This window comes from Fragaria vesca, linkage group LG1 (genome assembly GCF_000184155.1).
Source record: "Fragaria vesca subsp. vesca linkage group LG1, FraVesHawaii_1.0, whole genome shotgun sequence".
In the NCBI taxonomy this organism is placed as follows: Eukaryota; Viridiplantae; Streptophyta; class Magnoliopsida; order Rosales; family Rosaceae; genus Fragaria; species Fragaria vesca.
Window position 1 is genome coordinate 15673879 of NC_020491.1, and position 22738 is coordinate 15696616.

The 22738-nt window shown below is 36.7% G+C and overlaps 3 protein-coding genes and 1 pseudogene across 3 annotated transcripts in view; 1 reads left to right on the forward strand and 3 right to left on the reverse strand.

The window, feature by feature from the left end:
* LOC101312493 (glucan endo-1,3-beta-glucosidase, basic isoform-like) overlaps positions 1–1311 on the forward strand; it is a 10433-nt gene extending 9122 nt beyond the window's left edge. The window contains exon 2 of the mRNA XM_004289353.1: positions 489–1311. Within this exon, the coding sequence (XP_004289401.1) occupies positions 489–1311 (823 nt within the window). The remainder of the gene's footprint in view (positions 1–488) is intronic.
* Positions 1312–2925: 1614 nt separating this feature from the next.
* LOC101312778 lies at positions 2926–11988 on the reverse strand (annotated as a pseudogene).
* A 426-nt stretch (positions 11989–12414) lies between these two features.
* On the reverse strand, positions 12415–14124 carry LOC101313069 (pentatricopeptide repeat-containing protein At2g13600-like). The gene is made up of 2 exons (XM_004289354.1): positions 13797–14124; positions 12415–13763 (listed from the first exon to the last, which is right to left on the reverse strand). The coding sequence occupies exons 1-2, from the start codon at positions 14122–14124 to the stop codon at positions 12415–12417; spliced, it is 1677 nt and encodes a 558-aa protein (XP_004289402.1).
* A 1901-nt stretch (positions 14125–16025) lies between these two features.
* LOC101296517 lies at positions 16026–20367 on the reverse strand. Its single transcript, XM_004288313.1, has 7 exons — positions 20051–20367; positions 19850–19902; positions 19628–19737; positions 18635–18802; positions 17863–17960; positions 17049–17175; positions 16026–16422 (listed from the first exon to the last, which is right to left on the reverse strand). Exons 1-7 carry the CDS (start codon positions 20165–20167, stop codon positions 16322–16324), a joined length of 774 nt encoding a protein of 257 aa, XP_004288361.1. The 5' UTR covers positions 20168–20367; the 3' UTR covers positions 16026–16321.
* Positions 20368–22738: the final 2371 nt, after the last annotated feature.

Here is a 22738-nt window from a genome sequence, read left to right on the forward strand (position 1 = left end):
ACGAAATAACTCGTCGGCTATAGGTAAGAAACTAGCCGACGAGTTATTTCGTCGGCTAAAGTTAAGAGACTAGCCGACGAAACAACTCGTCGTCGGCTAAAGTCTGTAAGACTCGTCGGCTAAAGTCTGAGAGACTAGCCGACGACGTCTTCCGTTGTCGGCTAGCTATGGGACAATAGCCGACGACGGGCTATAGTTTCGTCGGCTAAAGTCATTGCCGACGAGCCTTTCCCGAGGAAACTATAGCCGACGAAGTCTCGTTGGCTAAGATCTCAGCCGACGAATTAAGCTAACAGGTTGACGAAAAATTTTCGTCAGCTAAAGTGCTTGTCCTGGTAGTGTCTATGTGTTTTAGCAAGTTTTGAGAGCCGAGTAAGACATGTGGGAGCTTTAGACATAGGTGTTTGCTATGGGACAATGGGAGATAACCTTCTTACCGCAACATATGTTGTCAACCTCTACAAATAACACGGCATTTCCAAAATCAGGCTCTTCGATCCTATCGACCCGCTGCTCGACGCCTTGAAAGGAAGCAGAATTGGTGTCACGCTAGGCATTCCAAACGTCGAGTTGGAGCATCTAGCAACAGGCCAAGATGTTGTGGACATATGGTTCAACGACAATGTAGCTCATTATATCAATGGAGGTAACATAAACTACATCGCCATTGGTAACGAGCCTGACTTGCCCTGCTCAGTAGGCTTCGATAAAATTTTGCCGGTAATGCAGCTGTTATGTAACATTGTTAGTGACAAAGGGATTAAGGTGACTACAATTGTATTGACCACTGTCCTAGGACCTTCATACCCTCATTCGAGTACTAAGTTCACATCTAAGGCTCGTACTGTAATGTCCAACATTCTTGAGTTTTTAGCATCAACCGATTCCCCCCTTATGATTAATGTGTATCCTTACATTCCATACAAGTCAAACCCTAGCACTGTTTGCTTAGACTATGTTATGTTCACTGCAATAGACACGGTGGTTCAAGAAGGAGCATACAGCTACCGCAACCTGTTTGATGCCATAGTTGATTCATTCTTCACAACGATGGCGAAAGTATGTGCCGGAAACGTCAAAATTGTGGTGTTTGAAACTGGTTGGCCGTCCAATGGTAACGGAAATGTCACCACTCCACAACTCGCAGCTACATATAACAAGAATTTCATGAACCATATCCTTAAGAAGGAAGGGACACCGAGAAGACCTGGTGAAAAGATAGAAGAGTTTATTTTTGTCATGTTCAATGAGAACCAGAAACAAGGTGGGGAGAAAAAAAAACACTTTGGTCTTTTTTATCCTAACATGTAACATGTTTACGATATATTCCCTTGAACATCTTGTTCAATCCATGTTAAGCTATAATAAAATTTGTAATAGTCATTATCTATTTATAATGAAATTTTGATAATTTATAGTAGGGCACTGTTACAAGGCCTTAATGAGGTCTACGATTTATGACATTAATCGTACGTGGTATGTCATGTCATGTCACCTATTGTCATGTTGGCTTAAATAAAAGACTTTAACAATTATTAGCTGCTACATACTAATATGAAATATTTTCTTACCCTCTTAATATGGAAACCGAATTTAATTTATTAATAGTAATCTAGTTGATAATCATACTAAATTAGGCTTTTATACCATAGATTTATTAATATCGTAAATTAATTAGAATTTCTTCCGTCTTTGTGACTAAATTTAGTTCTAGACATCTAGATTGTCTTTTACTTTATTTTATTTTTACAAGTTTAAATTATAATGTATAAATAGAGATGGGAGAGCGAATTCATAAATAGAGATGGGAAAGCGAATTCATAGAGATGGTTGGATGTCTTTGCTCGAAAAATAAAGGGTGTGATGTAGTCAAAAGATCACAACCCTTGAGCATGTGCCCCTTCAACTACTATCGTCTTCAGGAATTTGTGACTAATTAATTAAGCAACTAATTAAGAGTTTGCTTAATTAAACAATTTAATTAATATTAATGATTAATTATGTAAGTTTTATTTTGACTTTTTTTTTTACTGTCGACCGCACCTCATTGCAATAAATTTTCGTACTCCACTTATTTCCTACAAATAAACAAAATTAGATTATTACATAATGACCGACTTTGGGATTAGCTAGCTTCTTGAGATTATAATAGCATAAAAAAACAATGAAAATCTTGAAAGAAGGCCATATACACAAAACCTATAAGACAAAAGATTATAACAAAACAAAAATTCTCAGCAAATTTGTAAACAAACATATATGATACATTCATGAAGGAGGGATGAATAACAAATGCCAACAAAATGAACTTAGTATAAGAGAGCAAGTGGATACTCTTGCTCTTTTAAATTACCCACAACTGCATCTCATTCCAAAAAGCTTAATATGAGAAAGTTGATACTTCTTGAATCAAACAAAGAGGAAGAATGTTGTCAATCAAGCCATATGGAAGAAAATGTTCAATATTTCTGAAAAACACAGAAGGGCAAAAAAAAAAATAAATTATGTAGGAAATCATAAAATCAATAAACAAAACCCTACAATCATCTAATGAACAATTACACCCAGTATGATCTATAATGTAAGTTTTGTGTATCCAACAATCCAAAATCGCAAGAAAATATAAATAGAACTTCTAATATAGTAATATCGAACTACGTATGTGTATCAATCCAAATCCATATTAAAAAATCCAAGAAATTAAAATTAAACTATGTATGTGTTTTATTTCACGTCAAATTGCTTGTGTAGAATGATCAGATTTAAGCAATCACTTTTATGTTTCGTTCTTCATTAACCTGTTACATAGAGCCAACCTTCAACCATAAAATTATCATAAAGGAGGAGCGAATAAATAATTTACCTCAATGAAAGGCATGAAAGACAGTGAATATGGAAATAAAGCAAGACTTGGCACAGAGTAAGCTAAATATCACCAGTTCTAAGAGGCATGTCAACAACAAGATAATCCAGTTCTCCCCTACATAATGAAACAAACACAATTAGACAGTTTGAACATCACCAGTACCATCTTTAAGGACCCCTGAACTTAAAAAAGTTCAGTTATGATTCATCGGAAGAAATTGATTGAGATGGAAGCTTCATTTACAAGAATTTCATTTACGTAGATTGAGATGGAAGCTTCATTTACGTAGGCTTCACAAGAATTTCATTGGCGATAATTGACATTAGACCAATTGTAAGATATGACTTGTTCAATCAGTTATAGTTGACAGTATTACAGTGTTCAATGAATCTGACTTGTTCAATTGGTTATAGTTGACAGTATTACAGTATATCTCATATTTTCGATTAGAAGGTATTTTGGGAGACAGAAATACCATTATACCCTTTTTCACTAAACCCAGCAGAGTCGGTTTGTTTCCTTTTAGTATTTGGATTACAGCTCAGCACACCTTGCATTTTTTTTAGGATTAAAATTCTTTATTCTATTAAAATCCTAGTTCTATTCGGATTAGGGGTTTTGGATTAAAATTCCTTATTCTATTAAAATCCTAGTTCTATTTGGATTAGGGCTATGCCTATTTATAGTCTTCTCTACTGTCAAACTCTGCCATCAATCTCAAAACTCTCTGGAATCAATCTCAAAACTCTCAAAAATGATGCTAGATATCAAACATGCTGCAGACTTGGCGAGCCAACCAGAGGCCGCTGTTATCGACCAAAAGAAGAGGCCTCCTTTTCCTTTTCCTTTTCCTTTTCCTTGCTGGTTATGCAAGAAGAATGATCATGTCTATGTCAATGCCCCAACCGAGACCTAGAAAGATTCAGAAAGATAGCTGAAGAATTCATGAACAAGCCACCGCGTTTTTATTGCATGATATGCGCCAACAATACTGATCATCGCACTAGAGATTGCCCTAATGAAAATGGATTCGTATTGCGCAATGGAATTAGAGTACCCAATGTTTGTGATCTTTGTAAAGAGCTAGGTCATCTAGGTCAAGATTGCCCTCTTGACCTTGACCATGATATTCATTATGATTATGAGTGGTAATATGCATTGAAGAGCAAAACAAACCAAGCATGCCACATGTACCCCTTGGACTGTTGTTTGTAATTTCATTTATTTCTTGTATTAGACATTGCGAGTTTGATGTAATATATTAAATTCTGTTTTGTGTACCCCTGAATTCTACTTTATCTATTTTTTCTTACTTCTAGGCTTTAGCCATGTCTTTGCAATCGCAAATCCAACCCCTGCAACTTACACAGATGCGTAATAAAATGGTATACAAATGCACTTTCAACGTGAGCATTACTACAAAATCAATAGAAATCATACATCACAAAGCCTAATATTATGAACAACATAATCTCATAGTTCCAGCACACTAAAGACTTTGATGCTTGATACATCTTGGCAGACAAGGAAATATTTATAATCCTACCAGAAATATCTCTTGTTTGATGAAATGACATCACTTTATTATGTTGAAAGGAAATTCTATTATTATGTTGGGTAAACCTTTTTTCAGGAAAAATGATTTGGGGTACTGTCATACCCCCAGAAACAATGATCTCTGCATTATTGACAGAAAAAAGTCAATTTTATCATTGACCTCACCAATTATCAATGTTTGAGTGAAAAATGAGTCTAAGTTTGAACCGAGCCGCTCTACAACAAACAATCAACGAAAACCCAAATAACTCTAACAATCAACAAAAACCCCAATATCCGAACCTGAAAAAAACCCATGAGTCAATTTCAATAACAAGAACTAGCCTTCTTGCTCGCACGCGCATCAATGCATGCAATGTACATCTTTTCGTAAATCAGTAGGTCAAAAACTCAACATTATAAACTCTAGTCACCTCATATTCTTGAAAAAATAAAAAAAATTCAAATTTCAACTATAGGTTTATGAAAAAAAATATATATTTCAACTATAGGTTTATGTCAATAACTTTCATACTACCGATAAGTACCAAGTCCTGCTCCTTTAATTGGAAAACTGTAGGATAAATGCTTTTGTATTTATTCAAGAAAAGGGAACACTAAGATCGTCAGCTGTGATAAAATAGGCAAATGTGACTTCTTATGCTTACAATTTAACTGTACCTTGATGAAGATTAACCATTGATGATATGAGTTGAATTGTAGCAACATAGCTCCTTGAGATTATAATAGTATAAAGAAACAATGAAGATCCTAAAAGAATGTCATATACACAAAACCTATAAGACAGAAGATTATAACAGAACTAAAATTCCGAGCAAATTTGTAAACAAACATAAATTATACATTCATATAAGGAGAGATAAATAATAAATGCCAACAAAATGAACTTAGTATAAGAGAGTAAGTGCATACTCTTGCTGTTTTAAATTACCCACATCTGCATCTCATTCCATAAAACTCAATATGAGAAAGTTGATACTTCTTGAATCAAACAAAGAGAGAATAATGTTGTCAATCAAGCCATATAGAAGCAAATGTTCAATATTTCTGAAAAATACAAAAGGGCAAAAAAACAATTATGTAGGAATCTTAAAATCAATAAACAAAACCCTACAATCATCCAATGAACAATTACACCCAATATGATCCATAATGTAAGTCTTGTGTACCCACCAATCCAAAATCGCCAGAAAACATAACTAAAACTTCTAATATAGTATAGTAATATCAAACTATATATGTATGTGTATCAATCCAAATCTATATTCAAAAAATACAAGAAATTAAAATTAAACTATGTATGTGTTTTATTTCACATCAAATTGCTTGTGTAAAATGATCAGATTCAAGCAATCTCATTTATGTTTCGTTCTTCATTTACCTGTTACATAAAGCCAACCTTCAACCATAAAATTATCATCAAGGAGGAGCGAAACAATACTTTACTTCAGTGAAAAGCATGAGAGCAGTTGGCAAAGAGAAGAAAAGTAATTTTGGCAAACGCGCGTCAAGAGTTGGGGGAGGTAGGAAGATATACGTGCTCGTTAAGAGGAAAATATTTTTGCAATTGGTTTGTCTTTGTGAAAGTGCTAATCAACTGAACAACTGTTGTTTTGAAATTTAAAATTTTATCTGCCTAATCCTTTCCCATCCTTTTTTACCGGATTCTAAAAACGAAAACCCTTTTTTTTTCTTCGAATTTTGTCATTTTTACCCTTCTTTTATATATTTCTGATTTGCAAGATTGAATTTTAGGTAAGTGCATTTGCAGGGTTTATAATAAATTTAAGCAAGAGCGGTTCCATAAGCCAAATTGGCTTAACTAATACTGATACTGATGAGAGATAGACCCAATATATCTCATATCTTCGATTAGAATGTATTTTGGGAGACGGAAATACCATTATATGCCCTTTTTCACTAAGCCCAGCAGAGTCGGTTTGTTTCCTTTCGGTATTTGGATTACAGCTCAGCACAGCTTGCTTTTTTTTTTTAGGATTAAAATTCTTTATTCTATTAAAATCCTAGTTCAATTCGGATTAAGAGTTTTGGATTAGAATTCCTTATTTTATTAAAATCCTAGTTCTATTTGGATTAGGGCTATGCCTATTTATAGTCTCCTCTACTGTCAAACTCTGTAATCAATCTCAAAACTCTCTGGAATCAATCTCAAAACTCTCAGAAATGACGCTAGATATCAAACCTGCTGCAGGCTTGAGGAGCCAACCAGAGGCCGTTGTTGCCGACCAAAAGAGGAGGTCTCCTTTTCCTTTTCCTTTTCCTTTTCCTTGCTGGTTATGCAAGAAGAATGATCATGTCTATGTCAAATGCCCTAACCGAGACCTAGAAAGATTCAGAAATATAGCTGAAGAATTCATGACCAAGCCGCCGCGTCTTTATTGCATGATATGCGCCAACAATATTGATCATCGCACTAGAGATTGCCCTAATGAAAATGGATTCGTATTGCGTAATGGAATTAGAGTACCCAATGTTTGTGATCTTTATAAAAAGCTAAGTCATCTAAGTCTAGATTGCCCTTTTGTCCCTGACCATGATGTTTATTATGATTACGAGTGTTCACTATGATTATGAGTGGTAATATGCATTGAAGAGCAAAGCAAACAAAGCATGCCATTTGTACCCCTTGGACGTACTGCTACCAAAAACACCATAAGATGATTCTCAAAGTAGCACCTAAATCATTTGTAATTTCATTTATTTCTTGTATTAGACATTACTTGTTTTTTGTGATATATGAAAATCGTTTGTAATTTCATTTATTTCTTGTACTAGACATTACGAGTTTGATGTAATATATGAAATTTTGTTTTGTGTACCCCTGAATTCTACTATATATATTTTTTCTTATTTCTAGGCTTTAGCCATGTCTTTGCAATCGCAAATCCAACCCCTGCAACTTACACAGATGCGTAATAAAATGGTATACAAATGCACTTCCAACGTGAGCATTACTACAAAATCAAAAGAGACATCATATATACATTATAAAGCCTATTATGAACAACATAATCTCATAGTTCTAGCACACCGAAGACATGGAAAGATTTATAATCCTACAAGGAATATCTCTTGTTTGATGACATCACTTTATTCTGTTCAAAAGAATTTTAACATTCTGTTGGGTAAACCTTTCTTGAAGAGAAATGATTTGGGATACTGTCATACCCCCAAAAACAATGATATCTGCACTATTGACAGAAAAGAAAACCATTATATTGATGCGAATACACATTAGGAAGGAGGGAGCGCTTCTCTTGCGGACCGCTATATTACGGACTGTATGCGGACTTTTAAATACAGACTATTAGATTAGATGAATGACTTACAAAGAAAGAAGAATAGATTTCTCTCATGAGGCCTCACACATATAACCTTCTCCCCATACTCGTCATGTCTGCATCTCTCAGACATTTTCCAGGCAAACCACCCCTCATCAAATCCTTTAATGGCCTCTTCTCTCCAACAATAAAATTCATCTTCTTTTTTCTCTCATGGGCTGCTGGGTATGCTGTGGGATTCAATTTGTTTGGGTGGATCTCAATCGGGATCTTAATCCCTCCTCCTTCACAATCGGGATCTCAAGGGTCAAATGGAGATGTAGGAGAAAGATACAATTATAATATCATGTTAGGAACTTAAGATTAAAGTAAAAAGAAGAACATTGGGAAGAGATTGAGATCCGATTGAGATTTCACTAAATAAATTGAACCCCAACACTGATATACCCAGTAGCCCATGGGGAAAAGAGAAGAGAATTTGTGAGAAAAGAGGAAAAGAATTGTTGATGTTTTTGGGAAATAAAGAGCTTCTGGAAAGTCTGAATGTAGGAACGAAGAACATGGAGTGTGAGAGAAGTTTTGATGCATGCGGGATCATGGAAAACATTTACACTTCTACAATTTTAGACCACTCATGTAATCCAACGGTCTGCGTTTGAAAGACCGCATCGAGTCCGCAACATAGAGGTCCGCAACAGAAGCGGCCCCTAGGAAGGAAAACCTCTCTCACACAATAGCAGACATACCAACTCACATGTGCATCTTTTAAGCCTATATTTTTACTACTGAACAGAATTATATGAACCAATACAAGGAGTACAGCTAAAATCATGCTTTGAATTTCTCTAAAGGGAGAAACTGGAAATTAATGGAACTTCTCTAGCACATCAACAAGAATTACATCTATACACTTTGCCCACTATTTCAGGTGGGCAAACCTGCAGTTCAGAGAGCTCACTCAACCCACGTCTACGTACAACAAGAACATGGAAGTCATGATCGGCCTAAAGTGATGTAGAAGATCCGTATTCAAAGGCTAAGCTGCTAAAGGCAAAACCACCCACAGGTAGTTTCTAGTAAACAAAAATAGTGCATCATGTCCCTTTGTCCTCCCCTAAAATTTTCCTAGTTCCACCATTGTGTGCTGCCAACAGCATGGGTGTTTACCAATTAAACCATCCCTTGTGAGAGAGCCAAGCATAATCGTAAATAGCATTGCAATGTAGAACATTAAATATCACTTAGCAATCATTCATCGCTTCCCTCAAATAAAATCAATAAACAAAGATGCATATGTTCGCAATACAAGTAAACTGACAAAAGATTAAACATACCTATGCCTTCTCGGATAGACAGATTTGGTCTTATGATATCCATGGAGTTAACAAGAAATATATCACCTATATATATATGATTTGTTGGGACAAAAACACCACACAACTCTTCATCTTCGTTATCTCTCTGACAAGAAAAGAAAGAAGAAAAAGACAGAAAACCAAATATTAGCAACTGTTTGACACATCAAACTAAAAGACAATACTTGACATACTTGGTCGCCAGTCAAAAACCCCAAAGCCCAAAGTTAATTCTTTTGTTGGAATAAAGGAAAAATATCCTCCTAATCTAGGACAACATTTCTTTGCAAGCAAACTGTATACCAAATAGTGGTGAGTGAGAAAAGATAATAATCAGGAAGAAGAAAACTAGAACCAAATAGTATGATCCTTTTTTATCAATGAAGTTCCCAATACAGAAGTACCACACCTTGGAACAAATATTTATTCAACTGTATCTTCTGTTTTGTCTGGTAAATTGTACGAAGGAATGACATACAAAGAAAGTACTGAAATATTTATCTTCTGTTTTCAAGTCCCACACATTCATCAACTTCTACCCGATATATATCATTTAAAGTACGCCAGCAGGGAAATTCCCAGGGAAGATCATTATCCCCAACAATGTTCTACAGATGCTGATAATACAATGTCAATGACCTTCTATACCGAAAATCAAACACCACATTTTTTTATGGCAAACAACTTTGACATGGGTAGCTTTTAAAAGTTTAGGGCATTTTATTACAATTTTTAATCTACTGCTTGTTTCTTAACTGTACCTTAAGTTCTTACTTTCATCCTAAATGAATTGAAAAGTCAGACATGTTTGAGCAAATATATAAGGAAAATGAGAACCTGAAGCTTTGCATTTGAAATACAGAATATCAACCACAAGACTAAGACAAGGAAAAAAAAAACATAAAAATGAGAACCTGAAGGGTAACGGTTGATGTGATAAACCCAAAAGCATATTCGCCAACACATGGGTGACGGATAATTGGTACCTCTTTAAAAGCTGTTGTATTTTGGTCTGCAAGGAAAATGCAGTCTCAGCCCAAAAACCAAATAAAAGCATATTGCTGAAATTACATTGTTCTAATAATACCATTCATTCAAATTTTCTGGGTGGCAGGTGCAGGGGAGGTTAGCAATAAGCTTCTATTACTATAAGTAAATCTCTTGCTAAAGTAAATTCACAATGTACTTTGTTAATTTAAACAGATTCGCAGACTATTAAGATTTTCTGAATGACTTAAGTCAATAATAGAATGTATTAGTCTCAATTCTCAAATGAAAGCAAACACGGGGACTAATGTTCTGGTTTTACTATGTCACTGCAAAGTACATGTGCTCTGTCTAAGATGCGCTACATCCCTGGAAAAGCAAGCGTGTTACATCTTGTATTTGAGATCCTCGTTCACTTTTGCATCTTGTGTTACATCTTAAAAATCAAGATAATCCTATTTTCACTTCATCAGACTGAAAAATAGCTGTTCTTTGTTAAGAACAGTCCTGGTGCACTTGAATTACAATGGCTTTTTGGGATAGCACATGGTCGCATGCCACGTAATATAAGCATGCAGTTCCTACAACTCCATCTTACTGTATGCAAGTACTGTACTTGTTCATTTTCACTTTATGCAATTAAATGCTTGGTCACCATTCAGAAACAGAAATAGATAAAATGATTACCTCGAGAAATTGTGGCACTAATTTGTTTGGAGGTGGAGTAGATATGCTTAACAAAAGGCATTTTCTTTATAATCCATTCTCCAGGAGAGAAAACAGGGGCACCCATCCATGAGGAAACAAAGACACCAACAAAGAATACGAAAAGTAAGGATGTGACAAATCCCAGTCCTGCATCACAAACGAAGAGCCTTGAGAGTTCAGGCACCCAGGATTCACACCATTCAGTAAAGAAATTAAGAGAAAACTGAGTAAAGCAAGAAATTTTTATTAACAGATTTTCACATTATAAAGACAAAAGATATATGTGGAAAGATAAACATCATTTGACTTATCAGGAAGGCACTCATTACAGCTAATAATTCTGCACAAGCCATTTTCAGCGACAAGCCAACGAAAACCCCAGTATTCCACCAAGGTGAAAAGTCAATGCACTGCATTGACCCATTTGGCAGTGAAACATTGTAGCATTTCTGCCCTGCATCTGTTATCTACTTGGCATTACAACCAATGATTTTCAGATTTTATGCAACAACAACCATTCCTAAGAGAGTGAAGCTCCATCATTAACTGTATTTAGTTCATCGTTAAGCACATCTGGACTTAAATTATAGGGTTAATTAAATATCAAATTGTTTCATCTCAATGGACAAGCAAATGCTCAGTGACCATTTAATCTTCCCTGCACTTTCCAAACCTTTCGTATTATCTTGACAACCTTCCTCAAAATCAAAAATTGATGTTCCCATTTTCTCAATACAGAAACTACCCCAATTTTGCAGTTTTTAAGAGTTGCACCACCAAAGGTTATACAACCGATGCCAAAACTAAAAAGTTAAAATAAATTGAAAATTTGTACCAACTATACTAATCATCAAGTTTTTGGCTGTTTGCCTCACTTTTTAAGTTAATTTTCAGCAAAGATCACTAATCGTACATACATTCATAACTTACCGAAAATCTCAATGCCAAGCTGCTCATAGAGCTGGCTGAAGAACCCATCAACAAACTGGATGAACCGCCATGTAATGAAGAAACGTAACAGCAACAGGAAAAAGAACCACACTGCAGACAACACTAGACTTGGTTAATCCTGTGATCTGATTAAGAACTAAACATCAGAAAGGAATATATACGCTGCAGATATTAGGATATTTACTACTTACATTCCGGCCATAACATTCTTTGACACCCAACTCTGGAGAACAAAACAACAAGCCTGAAAACAACAATACATTCAGAACAACATATTTACTGCATAAGTTACGATTCAATAAAACTAGGAACACATTTGCCGCAAAGAGCTCAAATTTCCATTCCAAATCCTTTTAGTAGTGCATAAATGGTGTTTGCATCAACAATTGTTCGAAATTTAATCGTAACTCAGATGATTCAATTTCAAAAAACTGAAAAAGCGTAGATTAGCAAAGGCACTATATAATGTACTTGATTAAACTTGAAACAAACTGGCCAACTAGATTACAAGTAGAACAAGATACTTTCTACTTAGGTTATGATCAAGAGAACTAGTCAACTAGGAACATATTCACATCAAATTTGAATGAATAAGATATGAAAATTATTTGGTAACGGGTATAGTTATGTACTTATGTCCATCTCAAAAGTTGTTGTATCCACCATTTCTTCATATTGTAGTGTTGAATCAAATCCAACTATAACCAGGAGTTTTTCTTATTCCTCTGTCATACATAAACTTCCGTACTCCTGCTGCATCATCCCAGGAGCCTCTTGTCAACAACACATTTGATAGCAGTATGTAAGTACCATGATCATTTGGGCACAGTTGTTGAAGCGTTGTTGCAGAACGAAAAGCAAGTTCCTTGTTTCCATGAACTTGGGAAGCACTAAGTAGAGCTCTGTATACTGAGGCACCTGGCTCTATTGGCATGCTACCGACAAAGGCTTCCGCTTCATGAAGGTTTCCAGCCCGACCAAAAAGATCAACAACGGTAGCGTAGTGCTCCATCTTGGGCGGTGTAAGGAAATCGTCATTGCTCATAAGATTGAAATACTCAAGCCCTTTGTCCAACAAACCAGCATGGCTACAGGCCGTTAGTACAATCAGGAAGGTCGTATTATCTGGTTTGACCTCTGTTCTTCTCATTTGTTCAAACAGTTCAACAGTCTCCTTCCCAAATCCATGATGTGCATAACCTGATAATAATGAATTCCAGGAGATCACATCATGTTCTTTCATCAAAGTAAATGCCCATTTCGCGTCATGGATGGCACCGCATCTTCCATACATTGAAACAAGCCCATTCTGAACACATAAATTTGAAGCATGTCCACTCTTGAAGATGAGAGCATGGATTTTCTTTCCCTCCACAAGTGCTGAAACAGTTCCTGCTGCTCTTAAGATACTTGTAAATGTGAAAAAATCCGCAGGAACACCGGCCTGCCTCATTTCAGAGAAACACTCCAGAGCTTCCTCACTGCTCCCGATATTACAAAAACCTGCAATCACTGCATTCCATGAAATTTGATCCCACACTGCAACACATGAGCAAAGCGCACGGAAGTCCTCCAAGCTACTATTACACTCCGAATATATACTCAAAAGGGTAACCGCAATATACACATTAGAATCAAACCCTTCTTTCACTATCCGGCAATGCGTTTGCCTGCAACAATCCCAACTAGGATATGAACTCAACAAGCTATTATAAGTAACATAATTAGGCTTTAGACCCAACCTCAGCATTTCTCTCACCAAACTCATTGCTTCATCAGACAGTCCACTCTGCGCACACCCAGTAACCATGGAAGTCCAAGTCACAACATTCCTGTCCCGCATTTGATCAAACACATGCCGCGACTCACCAACCTTACCACACTTGGAATACATATCTATCAACCCTGTCCCCACCAAAACATCATCACAATGCCCCATTTTCAAGCTCAACCCATGAACCTGAGCTCCAAGCTCCTCAGCTTCCAACTGTGCGCAACACACCAACACCCCCGAAAAACTAAACGTCGTCGGCGGCTCTTCTCCGACCCTTAACATGTCCAGAAACAAACGAGCTGCTCTCAGTGGTGAGCCGGCTTGCAAGTACCCAGAAATCAGAGAGTTCCAAGTCACTACATTTCTGTGAGGCGTTTCGTCGAACACCTTCTGAGCATTACACAACTTGCTGCATTTGCCGTACATGTCGACGAGTGCGCTGCGTATATAGACATTGGAGCAGAAACCCAGTTTGGTAACAATGGCGTGAAGGGCACTACCCGAATCCAAAGAAGGCAATGCTGCGCAGAAAGATATGATCTTGGTGAGGTTTTGAGGGGTTGGTGATGACCCAGAGGAGAGGTTCAGACCAAGTAGCTTCGATAGCGTCTGGGTCAGTGTCATGTTTGTATTGCATTGTGTCTTCATATTGCCACAGGGTTTAAGTCTGTTTTCTTGAGCCCTTGAACGAGCACCCTTTACCTAAAACACAAGCATGGCTTCAAAAGCACATTGTTCACATATTAGTACTGTGTGTATTGCTTTTCACAGGACTCGAAATTTTTTTATTTCATTTACTTGGCATGGTCTAGATGTGATAGGACACTATAAATCATCATCCTCGATTGAGTTGTATTAACATGTAGATCAAGCCGGGTAAGGCATTCACCAGCTCAGTTGTCGAACCACGACCAGTCTATCTAGTAAGGTCATTTCCAATCCTAACAATGAATCATGTATGAGGAGTCTAACCTATGTATCACTGTCAGTTAGTCACAAACTTTTTATCTATCTATAATCGGTAGAGGGAGGATATATAATGGTTTTCTCTGTCTTGTGAATTATTAATATACCATTTTGATATTTTTTTTTATAAAAAAAATCATTTTTCTTTCCTCTGGTAACATACTTCTCTTCTCGTACCGAAAGCAGTCCTTGGGAGTCGGTGAGCCGTGACTTGGTTGGTTAAGGTGTTTAACTGACAACTTTGAGGTCACGGGTTCAAACCTCACGGACATATGTAAGGTGTGTGAGTTATTAATAAAACGGTTTTTTTTTTTTTTTAAAATGCAGTCCTTGGAGATCCGATTTACTGAGCTCTCCTTCCATGGCAAAAGTCTTCCAATCATGTTCTTCCTCAAGGATGCAATGCAGAAACAAGATTCAGGTGAGAAGAAATCCACATCTGATTTTTCAAAATAGACAAGACTCCCCATGACATTTTCCTCCCTCATTATACAAATAGTATAGCAGCAAAAATTTACCAAAATGCCAAGCCAATCATCATCGATCCAAATCTATTAACCAAATCATCGTCATTCGAGAGTCGAGACTATGGATATCATCCCCACCAAAACTTCTCTGACCATGAAATTTATACATAAGTTATGATCTTTTGCATCTCCTAGCTGGAATTTGGATTTGGGTCTTTCAGGATTATATCAAATCCTTTGCCATGGAAAGAAAAACGGATTATAACAAAGCCGATCCAATTGTCCTGGCGGGCACTTCCCTTGAAGGGTTTATTTTTGCAATGTTCAATAAGAACCAGAAGCAAGGTGGGACTGGGGAGGAAGAAAAACACTTTGGTCTTTTTTATCCTAATATGCAACCTGTTTATATATTCTCTTGAACATTTTGACAGTTGTTCTGGACTACCACGTAACAGTGTCATGTGGTGGTTCAGTCATGCAGTTGATGAGGCTAATAGCTCAGGACTCTGTGTGTTTGAACTTTGAACTAGGCTTAATTGTTTGTAGTTCCGGAATAAATTCATAAAACGACGTACACTTGCACAATAGACCAGTAGATAACTAAATTTTAGAACAACCAAGAAGAACATGATGCAGAGAGTCAGAGACTCCAAACGATGGAGGGCGTAGAGAACAAACGTCCCCAAATGAAGTTTGCATCAGCAAGTTCCATAGCAGCTGGGAGGCTGATTCAAATTAGAGATGGATGACCTTCCACGTGGGAGAGCAGATTCAAATCAACATGGTAATCCTTCTCTTTTTCTTCTTTTGGAGCTTATTTTCAACCTATGCTGGACTATGTTGCCCAATGTAGGTTAATCATATGCTGAAACAATATTAGGTGCACAGTGAAAAAACTAATAAACATAAATTGGAGTTCTCCTCTAGAAAATGGACGAAGTTTCCTCATGAGTTGCTTCCAACTGAATCTGAGTATTTGCAAGAACATCATTACACAGTTTTTTGACATCCATGTTGATTTTCCAGAGGTACTAATTGCAGGATTAGGAGCAGTTGGAGGTAATTATCGCATCATAAACAAGATGCAGGAAGTGTGCCCATTGTAATTGGGTGGCTCAACAAATTTATATATACTTAATAGAATCATTTGGTTATATGAATGAACACAGATGCATAATTAAATGGTATACAAATGCAATTCCAACATGAGCATTACTACAAAATAAAAAGAGACGTACTATTTCATCATAAAGCCTACTATTATGAACAACCTAATCTCATAGTTTCAGACATCCAGCACACTGAAGACTTTGATGCGCTTGGTACATCTTGGCAGACAGGGAAAGATTTATAATCTTACCAGGAATATCTCGTTTGATGACATGACATCACTTTATTCTGTTTAAAGGAATTTTATCATTCTGTTGGGTAACCCTTTCTTGAGGAGAAATGATTTGGGGCATCGTCATACCCCCGGAAACAATGATCTCTGCATTATTGGAAAGAAAAGAAAACCATTATATTGATACATTCCCTTTCGACTACGCATTAGGATCACATGTGCATCTTTTAAGGGTAACCACCTATGTTGTTACTACTGAGCACAATTATATGAACCGGTACAAAGAGTACAACTAAAATCATGCTTCAAATTAAAGGAAGAAATTGGAAATGTAATGGAACTACACTAGCACATCAAGGGAAACCCTGAAGTGCAGAGAGCTCAACCCACGTCTACAACAAGAACATGGAAGTCATGGTCGGCCAAAAGTGATCTAGAAGAGCCTTATTCAAAGCCTATGCTGCTAATGGCAAGCCCACCCAAAAGGGATGCCTAACCCAGGTAGTTTCTAGTAAACAAAAATAGTGCATCATGTGCCTCTGTCCTCCCCTAAAATTTTTCCTAGTTCCACCCTTGTATGCTGCCAACAGCATGGGTGTTTACCAATTAAACTATCCCTTTTGAGAGCCAAGCATAATTGTAAATAGCATGGACATGTAAAACATTACATATCACTTAGCAATCATTCCTCGCCTCCCTCAAATAAAATCAATAAACAAAGATGCATATGTTTGCAATACAACAATATGGTAAACTGACAAAAGATTACATACCTATGCCTTCTCGGATAGACAGATTTGGTCTTATGATATCCTTGGAGTTAACAAGAAATATATCACCTATATATAGATGATTCGTTGGGACAAAAACACTACACAACTCTTCATCTTCGTTATCTCTCTGACAAGAAAAGAAAGAAGAAAAAAGACAGAAACAAATATTAGCAACTATATGACACATCAAATCAAAAGACACTAATTGACATACTTGGTGGCTAGTCAAAAACCCCAAGCCCAAAGTTAATTCTTTTGTTGGAATAAAGGAAAAATATCCTCCTGATCTAGGACAACATTTCTTTGCAAACAAACTGTTTAACAAATAGTAGTGACTAGTGAGTGAGGAAACATAATGAATAGGAAGAAGAATATAGAACCAAATAGTATGATCCTTTTTATCAATCGAATGGAACAAATATTTATTCAATAGTATCTTCTGTTTTGTCTGGTCAATGGTATGAAGGAATGATATACAAAGAAAGTACGGACATATTTATCTTCTGTTTTCAAGTCCCACGTATTCACCAACTTCTACCAGATATATATGATTTAAAGTTTGTCAGCTTCCCAGGGCAGATCATTATCCCCAACAATGTTCTACAGATGCTGATAATGAGAACACATTGTCAAAGACCTTCTACACCGAAGTTGGAACACCACATTATTCAATGCCAAACAACTTTGACATGGGTAGCCTTTAGGAGTTTAGGGCCTTTTCTAACAATTTCTAAAAATATAAAGCTTTGCATTTGAAATACAGAATATCAACCACAAGACTATTTTAGACAGTAAACAAAACATAAAAATGAACCTGAAGGGTAACGGTTGATGTGATAAACCCAAAAGCATATTCGCCAACACGTGGATGACGGATAATTGCTACCTCCTTAAAAGCTGTTGTATTTTGGTCTGCAAGGAAAATGTCGTCTCAGCCCAAAATCCAAGTAAAAGCATATTGCTGAAATTACATTGTGTCAATACTACCATTCATTCGAATTTTGTGGGTGCCAGGTGCAGGGGAGATTAGCGGTTAGATTCTATTAAAATAAAGAAAGTTTCTTGCTGAAGTAAATGCACAATGTACTAAATCACTTTAAACAGATTACTGCACTTCTGCATGACTTAATTTAATAATAAAATGTATTAGTCTCAAATGAATGCAAATGCGGGGACTAATGTTCTGGTTTTACTATGTCACTGCAAATGTACATGTGCCCTATCTAAGATGCGCTGCATCCCTGGAAAAGCGAGAGCTTTACATCTTGTAAATTTGAGATCCTCTTTCACTCACAATTTATACTAAGCGGATGTATAGGCTGGGAGTGGTTTTTTAATTATGACAATCCTATTTTCACTTCATCAGACTGAAAAAATAGTGGTTGTTCTTTGTTAAGAACACACTGAGTGCACTTGAGTTGAAAAATTGCAATGGCTTTATGGGACAGCACATGGCCGCATGCCACGTAATATAAGCATGCAGTTCCTACTACTCCATCCTACTGTATTCAAGTACTTGTTCATTTTCTCTCTATGCAATAAAATGCATGGTCACCATTCATAAACAGAAATCGATTAAGTATTACCTGGAGAAATTGCTGCACTAATTTGTTTGGAGGCGGAGTAGATATGCTTAACAAAAGGCATTTTCTTTATAATCCATTCTCCAAGAGAGAAAACAGTGGCACCCATCCATGACGAAACAAAGACACCAACAAAGAATACAAAAAGTAAGGATGTGACAAATCCAAGTCCTGCATCACAAACGAAGAGCCTTGAGACACACAGGATTCCCATCATTCAGTAAAGAATTTAAAACAAAACTGAGTAAAGCAAAAAATTGAGAGATTTTCACATTATAAAGATAAACATGGTTCTCCAATGATATATATGTGCAAAGATTAACATCATTTGACTTATCAGGAGGGCACTCATTACAAGCTCATAATTCTACCCAACCATTTTCAGCGACAGACCAATGAAAACCCCAGCATTCCCCCAAGGTGAAAGTCAATGCCCTGCATTGACTAAATCCCATTTGGCATTAAATCATCATAGCATTTCTGCCCTGCGTCTGTTATCTACTTGGCATTACAACCTAAGCTTTTTAGATTTTATGCAACAACAACCACTCCTAAGAGATTCAAGCTCCATCATTAACTTTATTTAGTTTATCGTTAAACACATCTGGACTTAAACTATGGGGTTAATCAAATATCAATTTGTTTCATCTCAATGGACAAGCAAGTCCTCAGTGACTATGTAATCTTCCCTGTACTTTCAAAACCATTCGTATTATCTTGCCTACCTTCCTACCTCAAATTTTCAAAATTTATGTTCTCATTCTCAATACAGAAAACTACTGCAATTTTACAGTCCTAAAGAGTTGCACCACCAAAAGTTATACAACCAATGCCGAAATAAAAATATAAAATAAATAATTTAATAATAAAAAATAACAAATAAAAATTTGTACCAACTCTAGAAACTAGAAAGCAATAACTACTATCAAGATTTTGGCTCTTTGTCTCCCTTCTCAAAGCCGGTTTTCATCAAAGATTAACCCATGCATAACTCACCGAAGATCTCAATGCCAAGCTGCTCGTAGAGCGGACTGAAGAACCCATCAACAAACTGGATGAACCACCATGTAACAAAGAACGTAACAGCAACAGGAAAAAGAACCACACTGCAAACAATTCAAGACAACTCTAGGCTTAGTTAATCCTGCGAATCTAATCAAGCACTAAACATCAGAAAGGACTATCTAAATGCTGCAAACCATGATAGTTGCTACTTACATTCCGGTCATAAACTTCTTAGACACCCAACTCTGGAGAACAAAACAACAAGCCTGGAAACAACAATCGAAAAAACAACATTACATTCAGCACAATTTACTTACTACATAAGTTCCAACTAAATTAACTGAAACCTGAATCAGAGATCGGCGTTCAGAGACCGTACACGTGGAGGAGAAAGAAATGGAGGGCGGAGAGTACCTTACGGGTGGAGGAGTTGGGAGAGGGTGGGGGTGACTTGGCTGGGTCTTCGGGATCGGGACAGCCGTTCTCAGCTTGACTCAGTGGAATCGACGTCGACTCCGTTTCCTCCGCCATTTTTGTCGAGAGAAAGAGAGAAGGAGAGAGCCTGGGTTTGACCAGATTTAGTGGAAGGTTTGAGTGAGTTGTGTGTGGGTTTAGGTGGGGAGGAGATGATGATAATTCCAAAGAGGGCTACAGTCTTTGATGTTAAGCAACATTTAGTTCGATTGCAACGAAAGCAATGCCATGGGAGCATGTGTTTTGTATCGCTACTGTGACCCCCGTATCTTTTCTTGTATTATCCTATTTTTTTAGAAAAATTTTAAGAATGGTACACGACAAATAATCGACTCCTAATTAAGGGTAATATAGTTTATGTAATATCAAATCGGTACATGACGTATTAAACCCAACCTAATATCAATACATACCGTTGACTCCTCTGTTAGCTTCAAAGTTTTTCTGTCAAATTTGCAGGGGTAAACTTGTCAAATCCAACTACTTCCCCATCAAGTTATGCCTGAATCCAAACATTTGTCCCTGGATTCTTTCTCTTCAATTCCTTCTCAATCCAAACAATTGAGAATAGTGAGGAAAGTGATGATTCAGAGGATGCAGACTATGATGCCATACTTTGAGTTGCATGAAGAAGATGATGAAGTTCAGTTTTATTCTCATATTGATGGTGCACCTGATGAAGTAGTAGAGTTTGAAGAAATAGGCTATAATGGCAATATAAGTGATGAAGAAGCTGCAGATTTCCTAGAAACACCAAGCACCAGGTGTTGGCCAGATGTAAAACCTCTCCAGATTATCCATTTTGGATATATGCAAGCAGTCCCAGTAATGATAATCCAACTCTTCAAATCCGAACATTCAAGCCTGAGCACAAATGCAGTTCCATTAGAAAGAGAGTCTACCATTGTAACGCCCCATTTTTGGCTACTGAATACAAAGATGTTTTTCTTGCTGATGGAAAATGGTCAAGAGAAGGAATCCAAAATGCTGTCAACAGACATTTTGGCACGGATATTGGATACCAACTAGCTTATAGAGTTAAGGCAATGGCTAAAAAGATGACACAAGGGACTATTGAAGATCAATACAATACAACTTGCTTCAGTCATATGCTGTTGAATTGAAGAGAAGGAATCCAGGGACAAGTGTTTGGATTCAGACAGAGCTTGATGGGAAAGTAGATAGATTTGACAGGTTTATCCCAGCAAATTTGACAGAAACTCTGAAGCTAACAGAGAAGTTAACGATATATATTGGTATTGGGTCGGGTTTAATACATCATGTACCGATTTGGTATTACATAAACTATACTACCCTTAATTAGGAGTCGATCATTTGTCGTGTACCTTTCTTAAAATTTTCCCTTTTTTATTTGTTTTTAGAATCAAATTTAATTTACCCATTGTGGTTTAGAGGTGAATTCATGTTAGTCCCTAAACTTTCAATTTCATCAAATTACCCCATGAGCTCTTGTTTTTCTGGTAATTTAGCTTCTCAACCCCTAAAACGTCATCACACGTCATCAAATTTCAACGTCCCAATTAGACGGAGCATGAGTAATAGGAGACGGCAAACAGAAAAACAAGAGTTCGGGGGGTAATCTGATGAAATTGAAAGTTTAGGGACTAACATGAATTCACCTCTAAACCACAATGGGGTAAACTAAATTTAATTCTTGTTCTTATCATGGGATGAGAAACATAAAGAAAATGAAATTTCTCGAAAACTTTCCATCATAGTGTTTGATAACATAAAGAAAGTTACACGAAAAGTTATTAATCTATAACTATGAGTAATAAATACAATAAAATAAGATGAGAAATTTTATCACACTCAGGTTAAAGAGGACTTTGTGCTCAGGAGTGGGGTTTCATCTTTTCTTCATGGAGCTTGAATCGTTTTACTGAAGTAGTCGACGAGACCTATCAAGAATGGTGATGTTGTAAGGGCCAAACTGAAGTAGTCGACGGGACCTATCAAGAAGAGTAATTGATTGCCTTGTTACTGGCGTGATGCCAGTCTATCAACCTATGATGGTAAAGTGGTTTAAATAGATAAAAGTAGTGGAGATTTTTCAAAAAAGAATGTGAGTGTATTTTTTCGTGTGTGTGGAATGAATGAAGAGAGCTTCCCTTTTATAGGGCTTGGAGGAGGTGGTTGTGAATTGCTATTTGGAGCGTGGACTTTGTTCTTGGGATATGTTCATGAGCTTACTTTCTGAAGTGCTAGGATCATATTGCATGATGCCATTGTACCCGTATACACATTCACACGTCTTAGAGTGATATAACTTTACTCTCATGACATATCTGTACACCTCAGTTTCTCTTAGGCAACGGTTTATCAGAGTTGGTGACACGTGTCACGACTTTGCTCTCTCACTATTTTGGTCATGTCATGTCTTGTCACTGTTCATGATGAGACTAGCCATAAGATTGTGACACCTCTGCATTATTAGGTGATATATGATACCCAATATTAAGTAGATTCACGTACATGTCTATCATTCTTGAGCATGATCCCTCTCCGTCGCTCTAATTAGACTATGGATGTTTGTCAAGTTGTCATGGTACTATAAGCCACAATTGTTCTTCCATCTTTGGTTCCTATCATTTGAGAAATGCGAGT